General features: G+C 45.6%; 1 protein-coding gene across 10 annotated transcripts in view; it reads left to right on the top strand.

Moving 5' to 3' along the window:
• Positions 1-24,012, top strand: part of LOC141080387 (uncharacterized) — a 382,167-nt gene that overhangs the window by 255,115 nt on the left and 103,040 nt on the right. For all 10 annotated transcript variants that reach the window (XM_073565553.1, XM_073565554.1, XM_073565552.1 and 7 more), the window contains one exon: positions 19,268-19,506. In XM_073565553.1, coding sequence (XP_073421654.1) covers positions 19,268-19,506 — 239 coding nt within the window. The remainder of the gene's footprint in view (positions 1-19,267; positions 19,507-24,012) is intronic.

Here is a 24,012-nt window from a genome sequence, read left to right as displayed (position 1 = left end):
AAGGTAACAACGGTTCATACGACACCAGATATGAATCTCTCTCTCTCCAACACCTCCACTCCAGACCCGAACCACTTGGTATGAAACACAAGCTATAATCGGCGACGCCCATAGGCCAGCACGACTATTTAAAGACCGTGGGCATGACCAAACATCCAACCTGATCTCCAGCTAGATTAACCCCCGATAGCCTGAGAAAATCAAGCCGGCGCCACTGAGGCTATAGTGGACGGAGGTGGAACTACCTCTGCCTGCCGGACGCTGTGGTGTGAATAGCGTCCGACATGACAAGTGGACGGAGGTGAAACTACCTCTGCCTGCCGGACGCTGTGGTGTAAATAGCGTCCGACATGACAGTGATCTGCCACCTGATGAGAAAAATAACGACTGGATCTCTGGAGTATCAGACTGGATATTAGACAGCCGACGCCCTATCCTGCTGCTGGTGATTCAGTCTGCTTCTCAGCTCTCTTCTAGTCTTCTTAAGTTAAGTTTGTTTTTTTGCTAATGTTCACACTTGTGCTTGTTGGTCAACCTCATAAGACAGGGTTTGCAGACCGGTCACCATTCTGGTTGCTCTTTTCTGAACTTGCTCCAGTTTGTTGATGTCTTTTTTAAAATGTGGTGCCCAAAACTGGACACAATATTCCAGATGAGGTCTGGCCAAAGAGGAGTAAAGGGAAATAATGACTTCACGTGATCTAGACTGTATGCTTCTGTTAATACATCCTAGAATTGCATTTGCCTTTTTTGCTGCTGCATCACACTGTTGATTCATATTCAGTCTGTGATCTATTAGTATACCCAAGTCTTTTTCACATGTGCTGTTGCTTAGCATAGTGACCAACCTCTCTGGTTTTCTGGGACTTAGTTTCTTGTGTGGTCAGCTTGCCCCTGCTGGGGCTATGCTGAACTTCCACTCCTATTTATCTGTATTTGCCAATTTGCCTTTTTGTCCCTTAGTAGATTGGCCTCTTTTTGCTCTGTTTCAGAATATTTCAGAATGCTGATATAGTGGGAGAAGTCTATTGAGTTCAGGGTTAATTTTGCTATCAGACGTGTTGGACATTATTTTTGGTAGGGTTTTTTGGCAGATTGCAGACAGTGGCTTTCCTTTCCTGTCTTTTCTAGTTAGTCGGGCCCCATCGCTTGCTCAGCCTATTTTCCTGCCTGTGTATGTGTTTTCATCTTGCTTCACCATCAATACATGTGTGGGGGCTGTCTTTTCCTTTGGGGTCTGCTCTGGGGCAGTTAGTTTTCCCTTTTCTTGCTTTAGGTTTATGTAGTCCTCCGGCGGTGACGAGGCGTCTAGGAACAATGTAGGAACGCTCCACTGCTACTGTTAGTTGTATGGTTAAGATCAGGGATCTGCAATCTGCATAGTGACCAACCTCTCTGGTTTTCTGGGACTTAGCTTTTTGTTGCTCCTCCTCGGTGACCCATTCATAGCACAAAAGATTCCGATTGGAGTCTCTAAAGACCACCACCCCACTGATACACCGAAATGCGGCTATGTGCACAATAGATCTAAAAAGCGCATACTATCACGTTCCCATCCACCCTCACTCTCAGAAGTTCCTGTGCTTTGCACTAAAAAAGGAAGCAGGTACTACCACTGTCAGTTTTCAGGCTCTTCCCTTCGGCTTGGCTTCAGCACCTCGAGTATTTGCCAAGCTTGTCGCCGAGATGGTGGCATACTTGAGGCAGAATGACATAATCATCGCGCCATACCTAGATGACTTCCTGGTAATATCCCAGTCAACGGCGGAGTTAAAGCAACAACTAGTCTCGGTGATAACCACGCTCGAAAGCCTAGGTTGCTTCTTGAACAAGGAGAATTTGGACCTGCAGCCCAGTACCCAGAAGAAATTCCTGGGAGTCATGTTGGATTCCAGGAGAAGAATTTCGTTTCTACCAGAGGAGAAAAAGAAACCCATCAGGGACAAGGTTCGTCAGCTATGGCGGGATCAGAAATCCATAAGGACTGCTATGAAGATCCTGGGTACCCTGACCGCATGTATACCCTGTGTAATGTGGTGCCAGGCCCACACAAGAGGCCTACAAAGATCCTAACAAAGGCCTACAAGAGATCCTAACAAAATGGGACAGACGGCAGTCCTCTCTGGACAAGAAGATTCGGCTGTCCCCAGCATTGAAAGCATCGCTAAAATGGTGGATCAGTCACAGGAATATCAGCCAGGGGGTGCCTTGGATCCTATCACCATCCGTGACGATCATCACGGATGCCAGCAGAGACGGATGGGGAGCTTATCTGGAAGGAAAGTACCTGCAGGGAACACTTCCCGGAAACATCAGCGCGCAGTCCTCAAATTACAGAGAGCTACGAGCAGTGTGGGAGACGTTAAAATGAAGCAGCTCAGAGCTACGGGATCAACACATAAAGATCATGTCAGACAACATGACTACAGTAGCCTTCCTAAGGCATCAGGGGGGCCCAAGACACAGGAAACTGCAGGACCTAGCAGCCCGCATCCTCACCTGGGCAGAAAACAATGTTCGCTCCTTGTCAGCAGTACACCTAGAAGGCTCCCAGAACAGCATAGCCGATTATCTGAGCAGACAGGAAGTCCGAGCCACCGAGTGGGAATTGAAGGAAGAGATCTTCAGAGATCTGTGCCATCGGTGCTATATATCGGAAAATTTGGAAGAAGTTCTGCTCGGAAGGTGGTAGTACCCCCATAGACCCGTCTCACCCAAATTTCCCTCAGATCCTTGACTTCCTGCAGGCAGGATTTAATAAGGGCCTAACTCCAAGCACATTAAAAGTCCAGATAGCAGCTCTAAGTTCTTTCTTTAAATTCTCCTTGGCCTCTCATCCATGGATAGCGCGGTTTACAAAGGCCATCCAGAGATTGAGACCCACGTTAAGGAAAACGGTTCCCCCGTGGAACCAAAATCTGGTACTTAACACCCTATGCAGGCCTCCTTACGAGCCAATATCCGAGATAGACATCACAAGGCTCACACAAAAAAAGTATTTCTGGTAGCCATCACCTCAGCCAAGCGGCTGGGCGAAATCCGGGCCCTGTCAGTCCAGAACCCCTACATACAGATCTTCGAGGACCACATAATACTAAAACTGCACGCAGGTTTCCTCCCTAAGGTGGTATCTCCCCAGAATTTAAACCAGGATATAGTCCTACCCTCATTCTACCCATTTCCGAAAAACGATAAAGAAAAACCCTTTCACTCATTGGACGTCAGACGAGCAGTCACACGCTACTTAGAGGTCACGCAAGAGTGACGACAGGACACAAAATTGTTTGTCCAGTACGGGGGTAAAAATAGGGGTAGAGGCGCATCTACACACACCCTAGCAAGATGGATAACATCAGTTATCACCTCAGCGTACGAAACCAAGGGTGGATGTGGGAGGGGACCTTTAACCTCTCGTGCATTTCCTGTCCCTGTAAGGATGAAACGACAACCCCATCGTGCTGTCAGGATGGACTCCTGGAAATAACATTACCGGTAGGTCTATTCTCCATTTTTTCTAAGGTTTTATGGACCGATGAAATGAGAGTGACTCTTGATGGGCCAGATGGGTGGGCTCGAGGCTGGATCAGTAAAAGGCAGAGAGCTCCACTCCAACTCAGATGCCATCAAGGTGGAGGTGGGGTACTGGTGTGGGCTGGTATCATCAAAGATCAACTTGTGGGACCTTTTTGGGTTGAGGATGAAGTGAAGCTCAACTCCCAGACCTACTGCCAGTTTCTGGAAGACATCTTCAAGCAGTGGTACAGGAATAAGTCGGTATCGTTCAAGAAAAACATGATTTTCATGCAGGACAATGTTCCATCACATGCATCCAAATACTCCACAGCGTGGCTGGCCAGTAAAGGTCTAAAAGAAGAAAAAATAATGACATGGCCCCCTTGTTCACCTGATCTGAAACCATAGAGAACCTGTGGTCCCTCATAAAATCTGAGATCTACAGGGAGGGAAAACAGTACACCTCTTGGAACAGTGTCTGGGAGGCTGTGGTGGCTGCTGCTGCACGCAATGTTGATCGTAAACAGATCAAGCAACTGACAGAATCGATCGATGGAAGACTTTTGAGTGTCATCATAAAGAAAGGTGGCTATATTAGTCTCTGGTTTTTTTGGGTTTTGAATGTCAGAAATGTTTATTTCTAATTTTTGTGCTGTTATATTGGTTTACCTAGTGAAAATAAACAAGTGAGATGGGTATATATTTGCTTTTTATTAAGTTGCCTAATAATTCTGCACAGTAATAGTAACCTGCACAAACAGATATCCTCCTAAGATAGCCAAATCTAAAAAAAACCCACTCCAACTTTCAAAAATATTAACATTTGATATTTATGAGTCTTTTGGGTTGATTGAGAACATAGTAGTTGTTCAATAATAAAAAGAATCCTCTCAAATACAACTTGCCTAATAATTCTGCACACAGTGTAAGGTTCTAAAGTTGGGTTCTGCAACTGATACAATAGTAGAAAGCACTCAACTCTATCTTTCAAATTGCAAAAGTTTAGTTGTTCTGTTTATCATTAGGCAATCAAAAAACATGGTGTTTCTATAAAAAAAATGATATTTCTGAGGCTGAGGCCTTGAATTCCAGATGCTAATCATAATGCAAAAGACAAGAGCAGTTAGAGGTGTGACCGGCCTCACACTGTGATTTTCAAAGGACTCACAAGATATTCAAAAGGAAAGTTATACTCATCCTCACGTATCCCCCCACAACTCATTTTCTGATGTAAACCTGGGCACTGATGATATATACTTCCTTGTCCCACTTCGACACACTGGAAATATCTCAGCCAAGGGCTGGTTCAATTCAGTTTACACTGCAGCTAGTGACTTACTGTTGACATTTCCTGCCTTTTATGATGGAATCAAGAAGTAGAGACCAACAGGGACTAGGGAAGTATCAGAACAGGCACTGTATGGTATCAGTGAGGGAAAATATTGCTTCTTTAGGGTTTGCTCACACTATTGTATAACATGGCCAAGTGCTGTCCGATGTTTTATCACTCGGACCAATGTTATACTACAGGCTAATGCTGATCTATGATTATTTTATCATGCCAATTCGGCATGAGAAAACGATTGCATCATGTTGTGAGTTCCTCCGATGCCCGGCTCTCGCTCACCCATACAAGTGCATGTGATACATTGGACTGCGCTCGGATGACATTGTAAGGTGTCTCAGAAAAACACCCCAGTTTGGCTTTTTACTTCTGTAGCTAACTGCAGTGAACTTGTTTGTCGATTTCCTTCAACCCTTCTCATCATTAGGTGTTAACTTCCGTGGCCAGCCTGGACATCTCAGTGAGATGGCTGCAGTTCCATTTTATGTCTGATAAGTAAAGCCTTGCTGATCTTCTTGTAGCCTTCACCTTTTTTGTGTAAAGAAATGTTTTTCTTTTCCAAGTTTTATGACATTTCTCTTCCATGTGGTGCCATTGCTGACAGCATGAATGGTGAGGGGTTTTCTTTAATTCACAACCTTTCACAAGCAACTGTCTACTGCTTAATGAATAATTAGACTTACCTGTGGTTGAATTCTTGGTAATTAGAATATTGTAGTCTAATAACTTTGCTCCAGGACTTTCATTGGTGTGTACCCATTTGCAACATGGTCTTGAATTAATTTGTTATGAAAATTACTTTCTTGTGTGTACATTAACAAATCTTGTTTGTAATCAATGGTCCACATTTGTGGGGGTATTTTTTTTAGTATGGTTGATTCTGAACTGAAACTAAAGGTTTTCTGACTAATCTGTTGGAGTCTACTCATTTATGCTAAATACTATATACAAGATTGCTGGCAAATTTTGCCAAAATCATCCAACATCTTGACTGTTTCTCAATCCATACTTATATGCAACTTCTAAAGTAAAGTCTATTCCAACACTAATACTTGATGTCAGTATAGGATGATCTCATCAGAACATTATTATAAAAATACACATAAGAAAAGGCTGTTCTTCTATTTTATTATTACAAATTGTGTTTCACACAAGAATTTAGATTCTGATAAAATTTTAAGGAACGTTACTCAGGTTTACAGTATGTAATTAAGATTAAGAATATGTAATTATTGCTGTCCATTAGACAGTGTATAGCAGCATAAGATGGTATTAGTAAAGCTATACATTATCTGAAAAATACTCTCACTATTTTACTGTGTAATTATTGTTAATAAACTATTTATTTCTGATACATTAGTACTAGTGTTGAACAAAAAGATTCCCACTATCCTGGTCCTGCATCCAGTCCCTTCCTCTGTCGCAACTGGACCACTACAGCAGTTCAACTGGAATCCAGAGCCTCACATTCTGCAGTCTCCCATTGTCTTTCGACCATAGAGGAGATTGCTCAGCATTCCCAGCTTCCCAGACGCTCTGCCCAGACCTGCTCTGTAGGGCTGGCTATTGCTGCCACCTTTGGGTCAGCAATGGCAATGCAGGCTGCTCAGCAGCAAATCGCTCCAGAGGCTAAGTCCTTCTGTCGCTCCACTGAGCATGCTCACGAGACGATCTCCCATTGAAGATCGGGAGCCACATGTCCAGGTCCTTCTCCAGATCTGATGGATGCATGAACCTGCGAATGACTCAATAAGATCCCCACCCTCTGATATTACGAGTGTGTATAGGGACTTAGCTATAGAGTCAGCGCCAGCCAGTGGCAAGCTACAAGCCACTACAGCATCCTCCACAGTGCTAGCGTCCGACAGTGCGCCTGCTTCCAGGCATTGTCGACTAGTGGCAGCATCTGTCGCTGCGCTGCAGTCTGCAGCTCCTCTTGGCGTCCGCAGTTGCGACGCCGCTCGCACGGTAGGTCTAGATGGATGCAGACCCTCTGCCTAGGGCCCAGCTCCTGTGACCATATACCGTGCGTGCACTTCTCTGAGACCTGTGACGCTAACAGGCTCAGCCTTTTTGTGATTTTCACTTAAGGCAACTCTGTGAGTAAACAGAGATCACTCAGCGCACCTGGGTGACGTTCAACCCACGTGCATAATACCGCCATATTGTACGTCCGCCATTAGCTAGCAACAGTGTTAACACCTTCTGCATGGTGGACCCCGGGCGGCGAACGCACTTTGTTATTTTATATTTAGTGCATTCCGCAGTCCCTATCAAGACTATGGTACACTAGATGAGGTGCAAACAACAAAGGGTTAATTTATTTACCGTTAAGGAATGCAGTGTTTAGGAAAATGCAGAAATGGGTATGCAATGAAAATAGACAATTTACAAGGATAATATTCTCTAGCTGGGCCGTCAAACAGCATGAAGCACCAACTATAAGAGCTAAGAGTATTTCTCCAACTGACAAGACAACACAGTAAAGTAATGTATGATGCTACACTAACTATAACCTATCTGGCCTCTGCTACACCGGCCACACGGCTACCGTGGTCTATCTATTGCAGCCTATCCTAAACCCTAGCACGTGCACAGAAGAGGTTAACACTCACAATAGCGTTGGTATATCAGTCTAATCCCAGTGGCCCCTGCAGCTTTGCAAGATGGTGCGGACTTCTTCCTAGAAGCTCTGTGCAACGTGGTCTTTTCCTTGTGTTTAAGGAGAAAAAGAGAGCTACTAGGTAGTGAGTATAAAAAAGAGTATCATTTTATTAAATGAATAATCAGGACTTACAACATTTTAACATATAAAAATGAGCAAAATGAGACTGTAGCAGGATAACCCAGGGGCGACACAATGGGGGCACCAATGCCCATATACACATAAATACCATCAAAAAGGTTAATAACAAGCGTATAACCAGGTAACAGGTGTATATACAATGGGGGATCTCAAAAAATAAACGGTCTGAGTATATGAGACAGCAAACAGGCAAACATAAGGTGAATAGTAATATGCATGTGCAAAGCAAAGCTATAATGGACTTCATGTGCTAAGCAAATCTCATGAAAACATGTGCCAAGTTGAGACCGAATGAGAGAAATTCACCACAAGATGTGTAGGGCAGCGGAAAAGACCCCAGGACCCGGTGTAAAAGCCACAACCCACATTTCGCATGCACAAAGCACCGCTTTCTCAAGGGGAGTATCTGCAGGAAATGTAGAAGGACCTTAAGAACACATGTGACCCGGTCAGCTGGTAATCGCTGGGCCAATAGCAGCAGTGAAGTCCGCGCATGCGCACTGCACGCGACGGGACTCGGCAAGAGCAGGAAGGCATCAAGTCCCCAAGCGCACGCGCAGATGGAGAGGGGAGTTCCCAATGAGCGCGCGAGGGACATGAAAGACGCCCGCCGCATCCCCGGGACCCGGGCACACAGAGCGTACGCGCACACAGCGCTACTTTGCCACCAGCACAGTAATGGGGATATCCATGACCGCGGTAACCAGAGCGATTAACCCTCTCAGGGTGTCGCAAAGACAACATATATAATCAATAATGAATGTTGCCACCAGCACACAGATGAAAAAATCCATAGCAGCAATCAACCACAAGGATTTAACCCAATTACAGGGTATCACAATAACATAATATATAATCAATGATAAATATTGCACATAAGCAGATAGTACAACAGAAAGTGCAAAGTACATAGAACAGTATATATATATATATATATATATATATATATATATATATATATATATACACTCACTGGCCACTTTATTAGGTACACCATGCTAGTAACGGGTTGGACCCTCTTTTGCCTTCAGAACTGCCTCAATTCTTCGTGGCAGAGATTCAACAAGGTGCTGGAAGCATTCCTCAGAGATTTTGGACCATATTGACATGATGGCATCACACAGTTGGCGCAGATTTGTCGGCTGCACATCCCTGATGCGAATCTCCCGTTCCACCACATCCCAAAGATGCTCTATTGGATTGAGATCTGGTGACTGAGGAGGCCATTTGAGTACAGTGAACTCATTGTCATGTTCAAGAAACCAATCTGAGATGATTCGAGCTTTATGACATGGCGCATTATCCTGCTGAAAGTAGCCATCAGATGTTGGGTACATTGTGGTCATAAAGGGATGGACATGGTCAGCAACAATACTCAGGTAGGCTGTGGCGTTGCAACGATGCTCAATTGGTACCAAGGGGCCCAAAGAGTGCCAAGAAAAAATTCCCCACACCATGCCACCACCACCACCAGCCTGAACCGTTGATACAAGGCAGGATGGATCCATGCTTTCATGTTGTTTACGCCAAATTCTGACCCTACCATCCGAATGTCGCAGCAGAAATCGAGACTCATCAGACCAGGCAACGTTTTTCCAATCTTCTACTGTCCAATTTCGATGAGCTTGTGCAAATTGTAGCCTCAGTTTCCTGTTCTTAGCTGAGAGGAGTGGTACCCAGTGTGGTCTTCTGCTGCTGTAGCCCATCTGCCTCAAAGTTCGACGCACTGTGCGTTCAGAGATGCTCTTCTGCCTACCTTGGTTGTAACGGGTGGCAATTTGAGTCACTGTTGCCTTTCTATCAGCTCGAACCAGTCTGCCCATTCTCCTCTGACCTCTGGCATCAACAAGGCATTTCCGGCCACAGAACTGCCGCTCACTGGATTTTTTTTCTGTTTCGGACCATTCTCTGTAAACCCTAGAGATGGTTGTGCGTGAAAATCCCAGTAGATCAGCAGTTTCTGAAATACTCAGACCAGCCCTTCTGGCACCAACAATCATGCCACGTTCAAAGGCACTCAAATCACCTTTCTTCCCCATACTGATGCTCGGTTTGAACTGCAGGAGATTGTCTTGACCATGTCTACATGCCTAAATGCACTGAGTTGCCGCCATGTGATTGGCTGATTAGAAATTAAGTCTTAACACACAGTTGGACAGGTGTACCTAATAAAGTGGCCAGTGAGTGTGTATATATATATATATATATATATATATGCAAACATCGCAGTATAAGCTGTACGGAGATACAAAAATTGGACACACAAAAGAGATGCACAAATACAAAAATGCAAAGTTACAACATTGCAAAAAATAGGAATCAGTCATATTATAAAAAGGAATCCGCAAAGGAAGATAGCAGAACACTGGCCCAGATAATAGTAGATCCAGGGAAGACAAATGTGTCGTCAGGTCCAACTGAAGAAATAAATATAAAAGAAAAGTTATTAAAAGTTATTAAAAAGGTTAAAAACAGAGATCCAAAAAAAGCCCGGATACGGGGTCAAACAGGAATACTACTGGAAACAATAATGAGACATAAATAGAACCCATAACGCTCAGACAGATACATCCCGCGGGCGCCCCATCCCAGTGGTCAAAGAAATGAAGAAAAAGTGAGGGATTAATTTAGGCCTGCGGGGGTCATGGTACCCAAAGTAACTATCCACTTGGCTTCGACTTGTGCCAAAATCTTTTTATAGTCTCCGCCTCTCGCTCCAAGATGGATACAATCAATCCCTCTTACCTTAAAACTGTCCTGTCCCACATAAACAAAATATCATCAATGTAGCGATGCCAGCACAGCACATGGGATGCGGCCGGCACGCCCCCATCGCCAAAGATGGATCTTTCCCAGTAGCCAAGGAAGAGGTTGGCATACGAAGGCGCACAGGCCGCACCCATGGTTGTGCCACGCATATGCATGTAAAATTGGTCTTTACAAACAAAAAAATTGTCGGTGAGGACAAAGTGCAGCAGCCCAAGGATAAACTCACACAGAGGGCCGTCCAGGTCGGACGTCCCGAGGAAGAAGCGAGCCGCATCCAGCCCAAATGAGTGGTCGATGCAAGTATATAGGCTCTCCACGTCAGCAGTAACTAGAATGGTATTGGGGTCCACAAAGATGCCATCGACCCTGGCCAAGACGTCAGTGGTGTCGCGTATAAAGGATAGTAAAGATTCAATAAGAGGTTTTAAGTAAAAGTCAATAAATTGGCAGAGCCGATCACAGGGTCCGTCAATACCAGATACTATGGGACGTCCTGGAGGGTCGAGGGCATCCTTGTGGACCTTAGGTAAGAGATAGAAAGTCAGGACCCTAGGACACCTCACAAACAATCCATCAAAGATTTGTTTCGTGATGACATTATCATTCAAAGCATCAGTAAGAATGCACTGAAGGCCGAGAGAGAAGGAGTCCAGAGGACTGGAGGGTAAACTGGTGTAAGTATTAGTATCTTTCAATTGGTGAAAGGCCTCTCACTCATATTTTGTGTGAGGCCAGACCACGATGTTTCCCCCTTTATCAGCCGGCTTAAATACGACATCAGGTAATGATTGTCATTGAGTAATCGCGGCTCGTTCTGCAAGAGTCAAATTATCACGGTGTCACCTGGTAGAAAGCTTCTTGAAATCCTCACTGACAAGTCTAGTGAAGATGTCAATAGCAGGACTTAAAGACAAGGGGGGAAACTTCGTGGATCTGGGAAGAATAAAAGATGGAAACCTACTTGAATCATGAGAGGCCTGTTCACCAAGAAGATCCTCAAGGTTCTGGAGAGCCTCTCTCTCGACCTCTCTCATGGGTCCACGTGATGTCTTTTTGTTGTGGAGTGTCCTGAGGAGCAACTTACGGGAGAAGAGATGCAAAGCCTTCAGAGCTGTGAAGAAATGAAAAGAGTTGGTAGGGGAAAAGGAGAGGCCCTTGGAGAGGACCCTCAGCTGTACGTCACTGAGAACATGGTTAGATAGATTAAGTACCTGTGGGCATATTGGACTTAGTTTTAGTAGTCTGTCTCGTGACCACACGTATAGATGTACCTCCCACTCCATTAATTCCACCAGAAGAAGGATTTTTTGAAGGCTTTTTAGGGGGGTTTGCTGTAGGCACATTATCCTCCCCGGACATATTGGATCTTCTAGAAGATGAACTCGATCTTGAAAATGAAGAACCACGATATTTTGATCGTGATCGGTCAGGCATGTTCCGCCATCTATAAACTCGAAAATTGTTTTTATCCTCAACATCTCTTTTAAACTTCTTGGCTTTGGTAGACTGCATCTCCTGTGCCTATTTTTGTGAAAGGGTGTCCATTTCTTGGTTGAATTTTTTTAAATCATCACTATTCATATCATTGCGGAGTTTGATCTGTAATGCCTCAGTCTCTAGCTCCAAAGATGTAAGAGATTTTTGATTCATCTCTTTAAGGAGTTCCATGAACCTACTAGAGCACGTATTGGCCAATGTTTCCCAACTGTTTTTAAAATCCTCATCTAAGATGGGGAATGAGGGGAAAACCTGAATTCTCAGACCCCTAGGAATGAGGCCCCTAGAGATGTACAGTATCTGTCTAAAAAAGCGTGGTTCCACCATATGCGGGTGCGTCTCCTCAACAATTCCTTGAATTGGTTCATTAATTCCTGTAGATCCCTGTTAGATCCCTGTTAGATCCCCCAGCGCACCCAGCCGAAGTATCCTGCAACAAGTCATCGGTTAAATCAAGCCACGTCTGGTCACGTACGCGAAAGTCCATATTATGGCCACGGATTACTGTGAAAAACACAGAAAGAATTAGTAAAAGCAAAAAACCTTGGTGGCAAGAGAAACACCACACAGAAAAGCAACCCCTCCCCTCTCCAGTCTGGCAGAAGAAACCAAACAGTCTTTACAGCAGGGAAGCACAGAATGTCCCACTGCTCTAACCAAGGGCGTTCTGGCTCTTAAAGTGGCAGCTTGTCTCTACGGTCCATAGCAACACCACTAGTGATGGGCGAGTCCTAAATTACTCGGAATCGCTTGACTCTAGCGAGTCCGAGCCCGGGACTCGCTACTCGTTGCGAGTCTAGCGAGTCCAATGTTAATGAATGGGGAAGCGAGTCTTAGCGAGTAATGTGCGATTTACAAATCGCAGATGTGTCTCGGAAAGCGCTTGCATTGGCGATTTGTAAACCCCACTCGCAACAGTTTGTTGCTGCTGTGTCCGAGTCCAAACTCGCATTTGTTTGTCTTATTTAGCGCCGATGAGGCGAGGGAAGCGATTTTCTCTAGCACACACCATGCTTTGAGCAAACAGGAAATAATCCGAGTCGAGTTGACATACGCGCACACACACAGAGCAATACAGAGCAATCATGGCCCGTATCACTGTCAACACGCTGCAGTTGATTGATCTGGTGGAGGCTCGGCCCCTGCTTTGGCTCCCCACTGACCCTGCCTATGGGCATAACATCCAGCGGACTACAGCCTGGAGGGAGATCGCTCAAGTGATGTTCCCTGCACTGCTACGGCCATGACCTCGTCCCTTTGCAACCTCTTTTTTGGGAAATTGTGGTTTTTGTGACATTGTTGACAAATGCACAGTCACCGAGATGGAGTTAGGTGGTGCTGTAGGCGTCACTTGCTGGCGGGGTAAGTGTGTGTGCTGACACCTAGCAGTGAAGCTGCACACTAGTCCCTGCACTGTGCACTGCACTGTAAGGCTTGATCCTCCCTGCCTGCCTGCCTACAGTCTACACAGTACTCCTCTGTCCTCCTGGTAGCTCTCAGAAGAGCTGTTTGGGTTTAATATAAGGAATCTTGAAGTTTCCCTACACTAACTGACAATCCCTATGATCTGCTCAAGCATCTACCTCACCCTGCTCTATCTCAGATCTCTCAGGAATGTAGAGGAAATGGTGGTGGAAAAGGCTTATATACAGCCTCGCCTCTCATACATGACATAGGCATCACGATGGACAGAAGCCAATCATAGTCCTGCCACAACCAACATTACTGAATATGATTGGCTAACATGCTTGTCCATCTAAAAAAGTTTTCTGACCTAACACGCTAGGCTGTCTCGGAAGCTTTGTAGGAACATAACAGATTCTATATTTGCGAGTCCCGAATCCAGTATACAGGACTCGGGATTCGTAGACTCACTTAGACTCGCTCACAATCGCTGTGTGTTGACATAGGCTGTCTTGGAAACTTGTAGGAACATAACAGATTCTGTATAAGCGAGTCCCGAATCCAGTATACAGGATGTCATGACAGCGATGTGATATAGCGAGTCTAGCGAGTGAGAAAAAAAAACTCTGACAAAACTAGGATTGCCATTGACTTGCATTGGACTCGTTACTGTGCGAGTAATCACTGGGAGACTCGCCGAGTAACGAGTCCAGCGAGTCCCTTACTATTCGCCGAGTAACGAGTCCTAGCGAGTAGACTCGCCCATCCCTAAACACCACCCTTTTAAATGCCTCCCTACTTAAAGATGGTCGTTCTCGACCATCACAGCATTAAGGTTGCAGTGGGATAGAGCCACTTGCAATGCGGAACAGCACCTATAGGGTAGAAAACACAAGCTGAGAAACAGACAGAGAGCACTGTTCTATGTATCAAGCTCTGTTCTATGTATCAGGCTGGTGGAACCCCTGCAGTGGAGCTCTGGGATCTCCAGATGTCTTGACTATTTTCCAGAGGAATACTTGCTGCAGGAGTTGTAGTAGGCTCTTGTCTGGACTCATCGTCACGTGGCGGCAGTGGTGCCTCCGGAAGATTACTATCTCTGTCCGGCTGAGGGCCCCCACTGGTGTTTCCGCCGTCACTCGTGACAGGCCGTCGGCATTTACATTTTCAGTGGCAGAGCGATAACGGATGGTAAAGTCAAACTTGGCCAGGCGAGCTACCCACCGCTGTTCCAAGGCCCCCAATTTAGCATTCTCAAGGTGGGCCAGGGGGTTATTGTCCGTTCGAACTTGAATCTTGGTCCCTGCCAGGAAGCCCGCAAACTTCACTGTCATGGCAAACACCAGGGCCAGGAGCTCTATCCGGAAAGAGCTGTAATTGTAGGGGTTTCTTTCGCTGTCGTGCAGGGACCTGCTAGCATACCCGATGTCTATCTGATGTCCATCCTGTATTTGGGAAAGTACTGCACCGAGTCCATGAAAGCTACCGTCTGTGTACAACAGGAACAGTTGATCAAAATCTGCTTAAGCCAAAATCGGGGCTGAAGTAAGAGCATTCTTTATAGCCTGGAAGGCCTCATCTCGCCTCTGCTCCCAAGGGATGCACTGGGTCTTCGGCACTCCGACGGTCCCCCTCAGCAACTCATTCAGGGGAGTCGCCACCATTGCGAAATCTTTGACAAACCTTCGGTAGTACCCGGCGAGCCCAAGGAAGGCCTGGAGTTGCCTCACTGTTCGAGGGACTGGCCAGTTCTGGATAGCAGCCACTTTTTTCGGTGAGGGTAGAACCCTGCCTTGTGACACTATGTGGCCCATGTACTCGATCTCTCTCTTGAAGAGGTGGCATTTCTTTGGCTTCACCTTCAGATTATGAGCCCGCAGTTTTCCAAGTACCTGTCCAAGCCGGGCAAGATGGTCTTTGAACGAGGCAGAGAACACAATGATGTCATCCAGGTAGATCAAAGTAGCCTCAAAGTTTAAGTCTCTGCACTACTCCTGAATCCAGCATCTGCCTTAGTAATGTCTTTACCACTTGATACATCTTGGGTAGGATATGCCGGTATCGTTCTCAAATTTGACGAACGTCCCCGGTTGGTATCTCGTGTGTGATCGCTTCGGTACAGCCAAAATCTTCAACGTGACGAGCGAATGCGGCCTGATTTTCCCACAGCATAGCTTCTATTGCCTGCACATGCTCAGGGCCTAGGGCCTTCACATCCACTTCCATTTGATCCAGGATGACCCACCCATTCCACTCCGGGGTTGGAGTCTCTTCGGCCCTGCTGCGACTGCCAGAGTCCACCCGATACTTTCTATTGGCGATAAAGACATCTCCTTCTGACTCACCACTTTGCCCTTGTGCAAGTACACCCGGGCCAGATCTGTCCCTCGCGGCAAAGTGACCTCCCCGGGGCCCATGTTCAAAGCTCTTATGGACACGTGTCCTCGCTGGACCACCGATATCGTACGAGCTATCATGATTTCTTGGCCCGCTCCTCCGTCTACCACAGGCTGAACAATCACCTCCAGCCTGTCAAGGTTGCGATGAGTCCCCACTGGAAGGTGTAATTTAATTTCTCACTCGGGAGGCAGGATTACAGGATCTTTCCCTGGGCCATGATAACCCCTACCTTCTGATAGGACGGCACACTCTTCTGGGTCCCACAGACGCGGATCAATCGCTGAAGGGCTTCTTGAGTAGGCTTGTGTGTAGCAGCCTTCTTCCAATAACTGGGTCCCTGTTTGGTAAACATTATCTGATCGAGTTCTTGTAGGATATTCATTCCCAGTACTACAGGCACATATTCTTTGATGGGCTCAGGGACTAGCAGAATCCCTTTCTTTCCCACTTCTTGCCCACAGATTCGAATCTTCATCCACATGACCCCTGTGACCAGGATTGGTTGTTGATTGGCAGCAAACAACTGGATCAATGTCTCCTTCTCTGGCTTGGCCAGGGCCTGAAAATGCTGTTTGAAATATGATTCTGGCATCGTTGTCACTTGTGACCCAGTATCTATCAAGCAATCCACTGGAACACCCTCAAATTCGGCACACAGGATGGGAGTCCCAGCAATCAAATGTTCATTATGATAAGGTGCGGCTTCTCTTCTTGCCTCCCTCGCAGAGTGCTGAGTTACTGCAGGGGTTGGTAGTTTAACAGTGGCTGTGACTGGCTTTGAGCATAATTCCGACAGTCTCTGGCAAGGTGCCCTTGTCCTCCACATTCCCAGCATTGGATGCCTCCTCTCCGCCAAGGGGCACCCCGAGCCTGTATTCGTGCCTCCGATGTCTGATGGGAGGGGGCCTGCACCCACCGATCCCTTATGGGTCAGGCCGAAGAGTGGTTATATGAGTACGATGGGTCAGACTGTTGTTCTCCCATTCTTTGCTCCATCCGGGTTAATTTGTCTTGCATACTGACAAGAGAGCGCTGCAAGTCTTGCACTACCTGGTCCAGCGCCTCCTGATGATTTGGGTCCCCCCTGGACACGCTTCACCCCAGAGGAGTAGCTATCTTCCTTGCTTCGGGACACTGCTTCTGCCAGGATATGACGGAATGAAAGAGCCGGATCTGCGTGGACCCATTCTTACAGTGCTCTCCTTAAGGATGTGTTGTGCAGTCCCAGAATGAATTGTTCCCGGAGTATCCAGGCTTTGAAGCCCATGCCACTGAGCCCATCTGTCTCTTTCCTCTGCACTTCTGCCAACACTTCTTGCAGTGCTGTCGCATACTGGGAGATCACTTCCTCTTCCCGCTGCAGTCTAGAGAAAATATTGACACAAAAATGTCCCACGCTAGCAGTCTCGCCGTAGCTCTCTTCCAAGAATTTCACTAACTCCTTCAGGGTACTACGGGTGAGTTCCGGCTGTAGACAGACATTTTTATGGGCATGTCCCTCTAAGGCAGTCAACACAATGTCCACTTCAAGGTCTGTGCTGATGTTATAAATCTTCAGGGTGCTTTGAAGTCAGGACAACCAATCAGACAGGGGCATATTAATGCCGTCAAATTTTGGAAGCACACTAAATATGGTGCCCTTAGGGAGTGTCCTTGCAGAGGTTCCACTAATGCCCACAGCATCCCCACTAACGCTAGCACTCTCGATGTTGCCACCTGCTGCCTGCATCTTGGTGACAGTAACCCTGTTCGCAGCGCCACTTGAAGCGATGGCCGGGGAACCACCACAATGCAGGGAGACTACGGTACACATGATGAGGTGCAAACAACAAAGGGTTAATTTATTTACACACAAGGAATGCAGCGTTTAGGAAAATGCAGAAAAAGGGGTATGCAATGGAAACAGACAATTTACATGGGTAATATTCTCTAGCTGGGCCGTCAAACAGCATGGAGCACCGACTATAAGAGCTCAGTGTATTTCTCCAACTGGCAAGACAACACAGTAAACTAATGTATGATGCTACACTAACTATAACCTATCTGGCCTCTGCTACACCGGCCACACGGCTGCCGTGCTCTATCTATTGCAGCCTATTCTAAACCCTAGCCTGTGCACAGAAGAGGTTAACACTCACAATAGCGTTGGTATCTCAGTCCAATCCCGGGGGCCCTGCAGCTTTGTTGTGTGATAACCTCAAAAAGAGGAAAAAATCCTCCAAAGAATTCAGATACAAACCAGACAGGCCTAAATGCATCTGCACTAATACACCAGTGCAGAAGAAATAATCCGCATGTGGCAGTGTTCACACAGGGAATGCAGGGCTTCTGGTTCACAACCTCTTAGTAACACCATACAGGGGGGCTGCCCAGTGCCAACTAGAATGCATCCAGTGTGAACAGAGGCCACAAGTTTGCAGAACCATTTGGGCCCAACTGCACCCTGAAAAAAGTATAAAAAGTGCACAAAAAACATATCAATATATGTAAGGTATTGGTTGATATTAAGGCCTTAATACGGAAGCTGGCAAACTGTGTGAAAGTTCCTTACACTGGGCAGCATGGTGGCTCAGTGGTTAGCGCCTTGTTCTAACCCTGTTTGCGTGGGTTTCCGCCGGGCACTCCGGTTTTCTCCCACACTCCAAAGACATACTGATAGGGAATATAGATTGTGAGCCCCACCGAGGACAGTGATGAAAATGTGTGCAAACTGTAAAGGGCTGCGGAATATGTTAGCGCTATATAAAAATAAAGATTATTATTATTATTAATCTCAAAAAGAGGAAAAAATCCTCCAAAAAATTCAGATACAAACCAGACAAGCCTAAATGCATCTGCACTAATACATGGTGCAGAGAACCCAACTAAAATGGCAGCTGAACAGGTGCATAAATACCAAATGAAACAGCCAGCCTACAATCATGGATTGGTCGTGTGGTACACCAGTGCAGAAGAAATAATCTTTTGCAGAACCATTTGGGCCCATATGTTTTTTGTGCACTTTTTATATTTTTTCAGGGTGCAGTTGGGCCCAAATTGTTCTGCAAACTTGTTGCCTCTGTTCACACGGGATGCATTCTAGTTGGCACTGGGCAGCCCCCCTATATGGTGTTACTAAGAGGTTGTGAACCAGAAGCCCTGCATTCCCTGTGTGAACATTGCCACATGCGGATTATTTCTTCTGCACTGGTGTACCACACGGCCAATCCCTGATTGTAGGCTGGCTGTTTCATTTGGTATTTATGCAACTGTGCAGCTGCCATTTTACTTTGGTCCGCTGCACCCTGTATTAGTGCAGATGCATTTAGGCCTGTCTGGTTTGCCCCTGCAGCTTTGTAAGATGATGCGCACTTATTCCTGGAAGCTCTGTGCATTGTGGACTTTTTCTTGTGTGCATGTCCAGTGATGCTCCTAGAAACAGTGGATTCACTCCTCTGGATTCCTTTCTTGTCTTTTCTTTGTGGCTCCTCATGGCAACATAGGAAAGCCACCTTGTTTTCCACAGAAGAATTTACAAAGTCTTTCGTTCACAGCTCAGGCACGTGTCGTTCCTGCAGAAATCTCGGCTCTCTCCTCACACAGAAAAGCAGCCCCCCCTCTCCAGTCTGGCAGAAGAAACCAAACAGTATTTACAGCAAGGAAGCACAGAATGTCCCACTGCTCTAACCAAGGGATTTTCTGTCTCTTAAGTTGTCTGCTTGTCTCTACGGTCCATAGCAACGCCACCCCCTTACACAAGTACCACGGAGGATCAGACTCTACGCCAGGCCAGGTCAGCTTGAAACTTTTTGCTTAACTCTAGTTAGTACATAATGGCCCAATTCATCATTACATTATGGTCTCGATTCTGCTGCTTGATAAGGAGATGTGCTGGGATCAAATGCATGAGCATTTCATTCATGAATCAGGAGCATTGGAGGAGTGGCATACACTTCTGCATGCACCTCATCTCAAATCCTGCTCCTGTTTCTACTGGACTAAGATTCATAGCGTAGCGAAACCTTCATGAAGTTGACTAGCAGCAGACTCCTTGCACCCTTTCCACCCCAGCTCAGCCCACTTTGTTGTAGCTGGGTGAAAATGGTGTGAGAACAGCAAAGACTGGAGCTCAGTGCAGAGGAAATGGGAGCGAGGCGAGTATGTGGTTTTGTCATACTGTATATATTGAGGCTATGTGTGGCTCATACTGTATATATGGGACTGTGTTCACTTGTATATGGGGGGACTATGTGTAGGATCATACTGTATATAGGGAGCTGTGTGTGTGATCATACTGTATATTGGGGGCTGTGTGTGATCATACTGTATATAGGGGGCTATGTGTGGGATCATACTGTATGTAGAGTTCTGTGTGTGGGATCACATACTGAATACAGGGGGCAGTGTGTGGGATCTTACTGTATATAGGGGCTGTGTGTGGGATCGTACTGTATGTAGAGTTCTGTGTGTGGGATCTTACTGTATATAGGGGCTGTGTGTGGGATCTTACTGTATATAGGGGCTGTGTGTGGGATCGTACGGTATGTAGGGGCTGTGTGTGGGATCATAGTGTACACAGGAGGGCAGTGTGTGGGATCATACTGTATATAGACAGGCTGTTAGTGAGATCATATTGTATATAGGGGATGTGTGTGGGATCATACTATATATTGGGGGCTGTGTGTTAAGTGATACTATTAATATAAAATTATTATAATTAATATATTATTAATAGTGAGCTAATTAATGTCAGCCTCCATGCTCCCTGCTTACCGCTTTATGTCCCGTGATATGGAATATGGGACTAGTTTATGGAATGCGAGTGCCGCTTTTTCTGGCATCTTATTCTGCTATATAAGCTGAGCCCCACCATATTCCTATATGAAGTGATACAAGAGGTCTCTGTGCACATTGGTTTAGCTGATTAGTGTGGTGTCACTCTTTTGGAGTTGTAAAAAGCTATTAGTTTATGTATTTCTATCACATATACAAAAATTTTTTTGTGTTCCAACCCCCTAGGACTGGTTCCCAAAGCCATGCACAATTCTTATAAAAAGACTGTATTCGTTAAGCTGCACAAACTAAGACTGTCACATGACCCGAACATCACTTGTCATTGTGCAGCCAAATAAACGGATGAAAAATCACTGCTGTCTGAATGAGCCCTAAGGTGGTTTATAGTTAGGAGTATGTGAGATGTAGATGACTGTAGGATTCTAGAGGCCCCGTCCCATACACATTGGAATTTTGTCCAAATTGCCGAGCTCGGTAGACAGTCTAATATGTATGGAGGTCGTCCCAACTCTCCACCGACAGGCAGAGAAGATAAACATCCAGCATGTCTGATTTCGGACTGCTGATCCTTTTGTTCTTGGCTGCATAAGCTACCACCAGAGGAGACGACACAGAAGCACAAACCAGAACAAGCGTTCCCGAGTATGGAGTAGTTAGGAGAGACTGCTGCTGGCCAAACCATCGGCTCAGTCATCATTCAGTTGACAGCTATCAATTTATCTATTATGTAAGGGGCCCCCCTAAGCTTGAACCTAGAAATGGTGTTCCCAAATTCTTTTTACCATTGGATATTTTCTACCTTTTAGTGTTTTCCTGCCACTTTGAATCAGCTCTGCTGAAATAGGTAGAGCCGGAATGGGGCCGGGTGAGGGAAAGGTGCGTGATCATGACCCCCTGTCAAATTCATCAAGAGTGCCAGTTCCAGTCACTGACTGAAATAGCAATTCTGGTGCAGCACACAGTGGCATGTGCCACTTAATGAATTTAGCGCCTTCTACTCCAGCAAAAACTGTGTGGTGCGAGTGTTCACTATGCCAGTCTTGATTAATCGGCCCCCATGTGTTTGAGAAGAACAGTCCCCTATTCAGACAGCCACTCGCCTCTCCTTCTCTTCATCCTTGTTGGCACATGATCAGTGGCAGCTGTAGCCCCTGACTAGATGCAGCAGCGAAGTGCTGACCAGGCCAGGATAGTGTAGGGGGACCCATTCGGCGGGACATAGTAATCATGGGAGATCTAAAACAATTTTTTGCATCACAGTTTTGCTACACATTTAACACAAAAAAGGAGTGTGTAACCCGTTTAACTTTTCAGTTCTCTTTAATGGTGCATAGTACTGTATATACCCAAGGTCACTACACACATAATAACCCTATGGAATATAGATGTCACTATAACGTACAGTTTGGGGCAGCCTAACTATATACATAACTAGCTGAAGAACCCGGCGCTGCCCGGGCATAGTAACTAACTGTGGTTAGTTATAACAAATTATAATTATCCTCCATCCCATAGTCCCATGCCCATATACCATCATACATATCCACCATCCCATAGGCCTGTGCCCATATACCCATCATACATATCCACCATCCCATAGTCCCATGCCCATATACCCGTCATACATATCCTCCATCCCATAGTCCCATGCCCATATACCCATCATACATATCCTCCATCCCATAGTCCCATGCCCATATACCCATCATACATATCCTCCATCCCATAGTCCCGTGCCCATATACCCATCATACATATCCTCCATCCCATAGTTCCATGCCCATATACCATCATACATATCCACCATCCCATAGGCCCGTGCTCATATACCCATCATTCATATCCTCCATCCCATATTCCCATGCCCATATACCCATCATACATATTCTGCATCCCATAGTCCCATGCCCCATCATACATATTCTCCATCCCATAGTCGAGTGCCTATATACCCATCATACATATCCTCCATCCCATAGTCGAGTGCCAATATACCCATCACACATCCTCCAACCCATAGTCCCGTGCCCATATACCCATCATACATATCCTCCATCCCATAGTCCCGTGCCCATAAACCCATCATACATATCCTCCATCCCATAGTTCCATGCCCATATACCATCATACATATCCACCATCCCATAGGCCCGTGCTCATATACCCATCATTCATATCCTCCATCCCATATTCATATACCCATCATACATATTCTGCATCCCATAGTCCCATGCCCCATCATACATATCCTCCATCCCATAGTCGAGTGCCAATATACCCATCACACATCCTCCAACCCATAGTCCCGTTCCCATAAACCCATTATGACATCATCATCACTATGACAACCGTTATGACATAACCGTCACCATTGGAACTTATTAAGTCATCGTCACCATGGCAACCATTATGACATCATCGTCACCATGGCAACAGTTGTGACATCATCTTCGCCATTGCAATCTATTATGACATCATAATGAGGGGCGGGGCTTGATACACATAACCCAATGGAATGCCGCAGTGGTGTCACAATGAAGGCTTACAGCGTGTACGAAGGTCACAGATTCTGATGAAACAAGTCACCAAACCTTATAACGCTTACACAGGTAATATATGTATATATCCACAGAGCGCAACTTTATTTGTTAGTTATGTATGGATATGGCTACTCTTAGTATGCACCTGTTCACACCAGTTTTCTGTTTGGAAGTGATGATCAGTCTTTTGATATTATTAGGAAACTTTCTCTGGGGAAAAATGAACAGCTGAACTATAGTTGTGAAATCCTACAATAAGCTCTCGGCCTGATTCACGGTGCGGCTGCAGTTTAGTTAATGGTCAGGAGAGTGTAACGGTAAGGCCTGTTTCACACTTCCGTTTTTTCAAATCCGTCAAAATCCGTTGTTTTCCGTAAAAAAACGGATCCGCCATTTTTTGCAGGATCCGTTTTTTTTGTCCCATAGACTTCCATTACGGTTACCGCGGATCCGTCAAAAAAACGGATCCGTTTTTAAAAAAACGGATCCGTTGGCATCAGTTTCCGTCAAAAAAACGGAAACGGATCCGTTTGGCGGACACAAAAACGGAAGTGTGAAACAAGCCTTATACCCCAGTTGAGAATCCTTGGGCCATCGGCCACCACATGTGCACATGGTTTTGGCTGCATATGGCAGTTGCCTAAAATTCAATCTTTTCCGACACGTGACCTTTAATTTAATATGTAGATTTTAGCCTTGATAAAAATGAACTTTGGGAAAATGCATTTTTATCTTTCATGATTTGTTGTAAACTCAGACCAGGCAGTCTAATGATGGGCCAGATTTAACAACCAGCATTTATCACTATGACACATTTTACAACTGTTTTGTCAAAAAAATTAGCATTGACACAGAGACCCAATTATTTTTTATTTCTCTTTATTTGAGCAGAGAATAATACAATAAGTAATAAAAAAATAATAATCACATTCCACATGATTCTCCCACAACACTTAATGTGTTAC

Source organism: Dendrobates tinctorius, unplaced genomic scaffold (genome assembly GCF_039654945.1).
Source record: "Dendrobates tinctorius isolate UK_male_01 unplaced genomic scaffold, ASM3965494v1 ptg000016l, whole genome shotgun sequence".
Lineage (NCBI taxonomy): Eukaryota > Metazoa > Chordata > Amphibia > Anura > Dendrobatidae > Dendrobates > Dendrobates tinctorius.
This window is presented reverse-complemented; position numbering and strand designations above follow the sequence as displayed.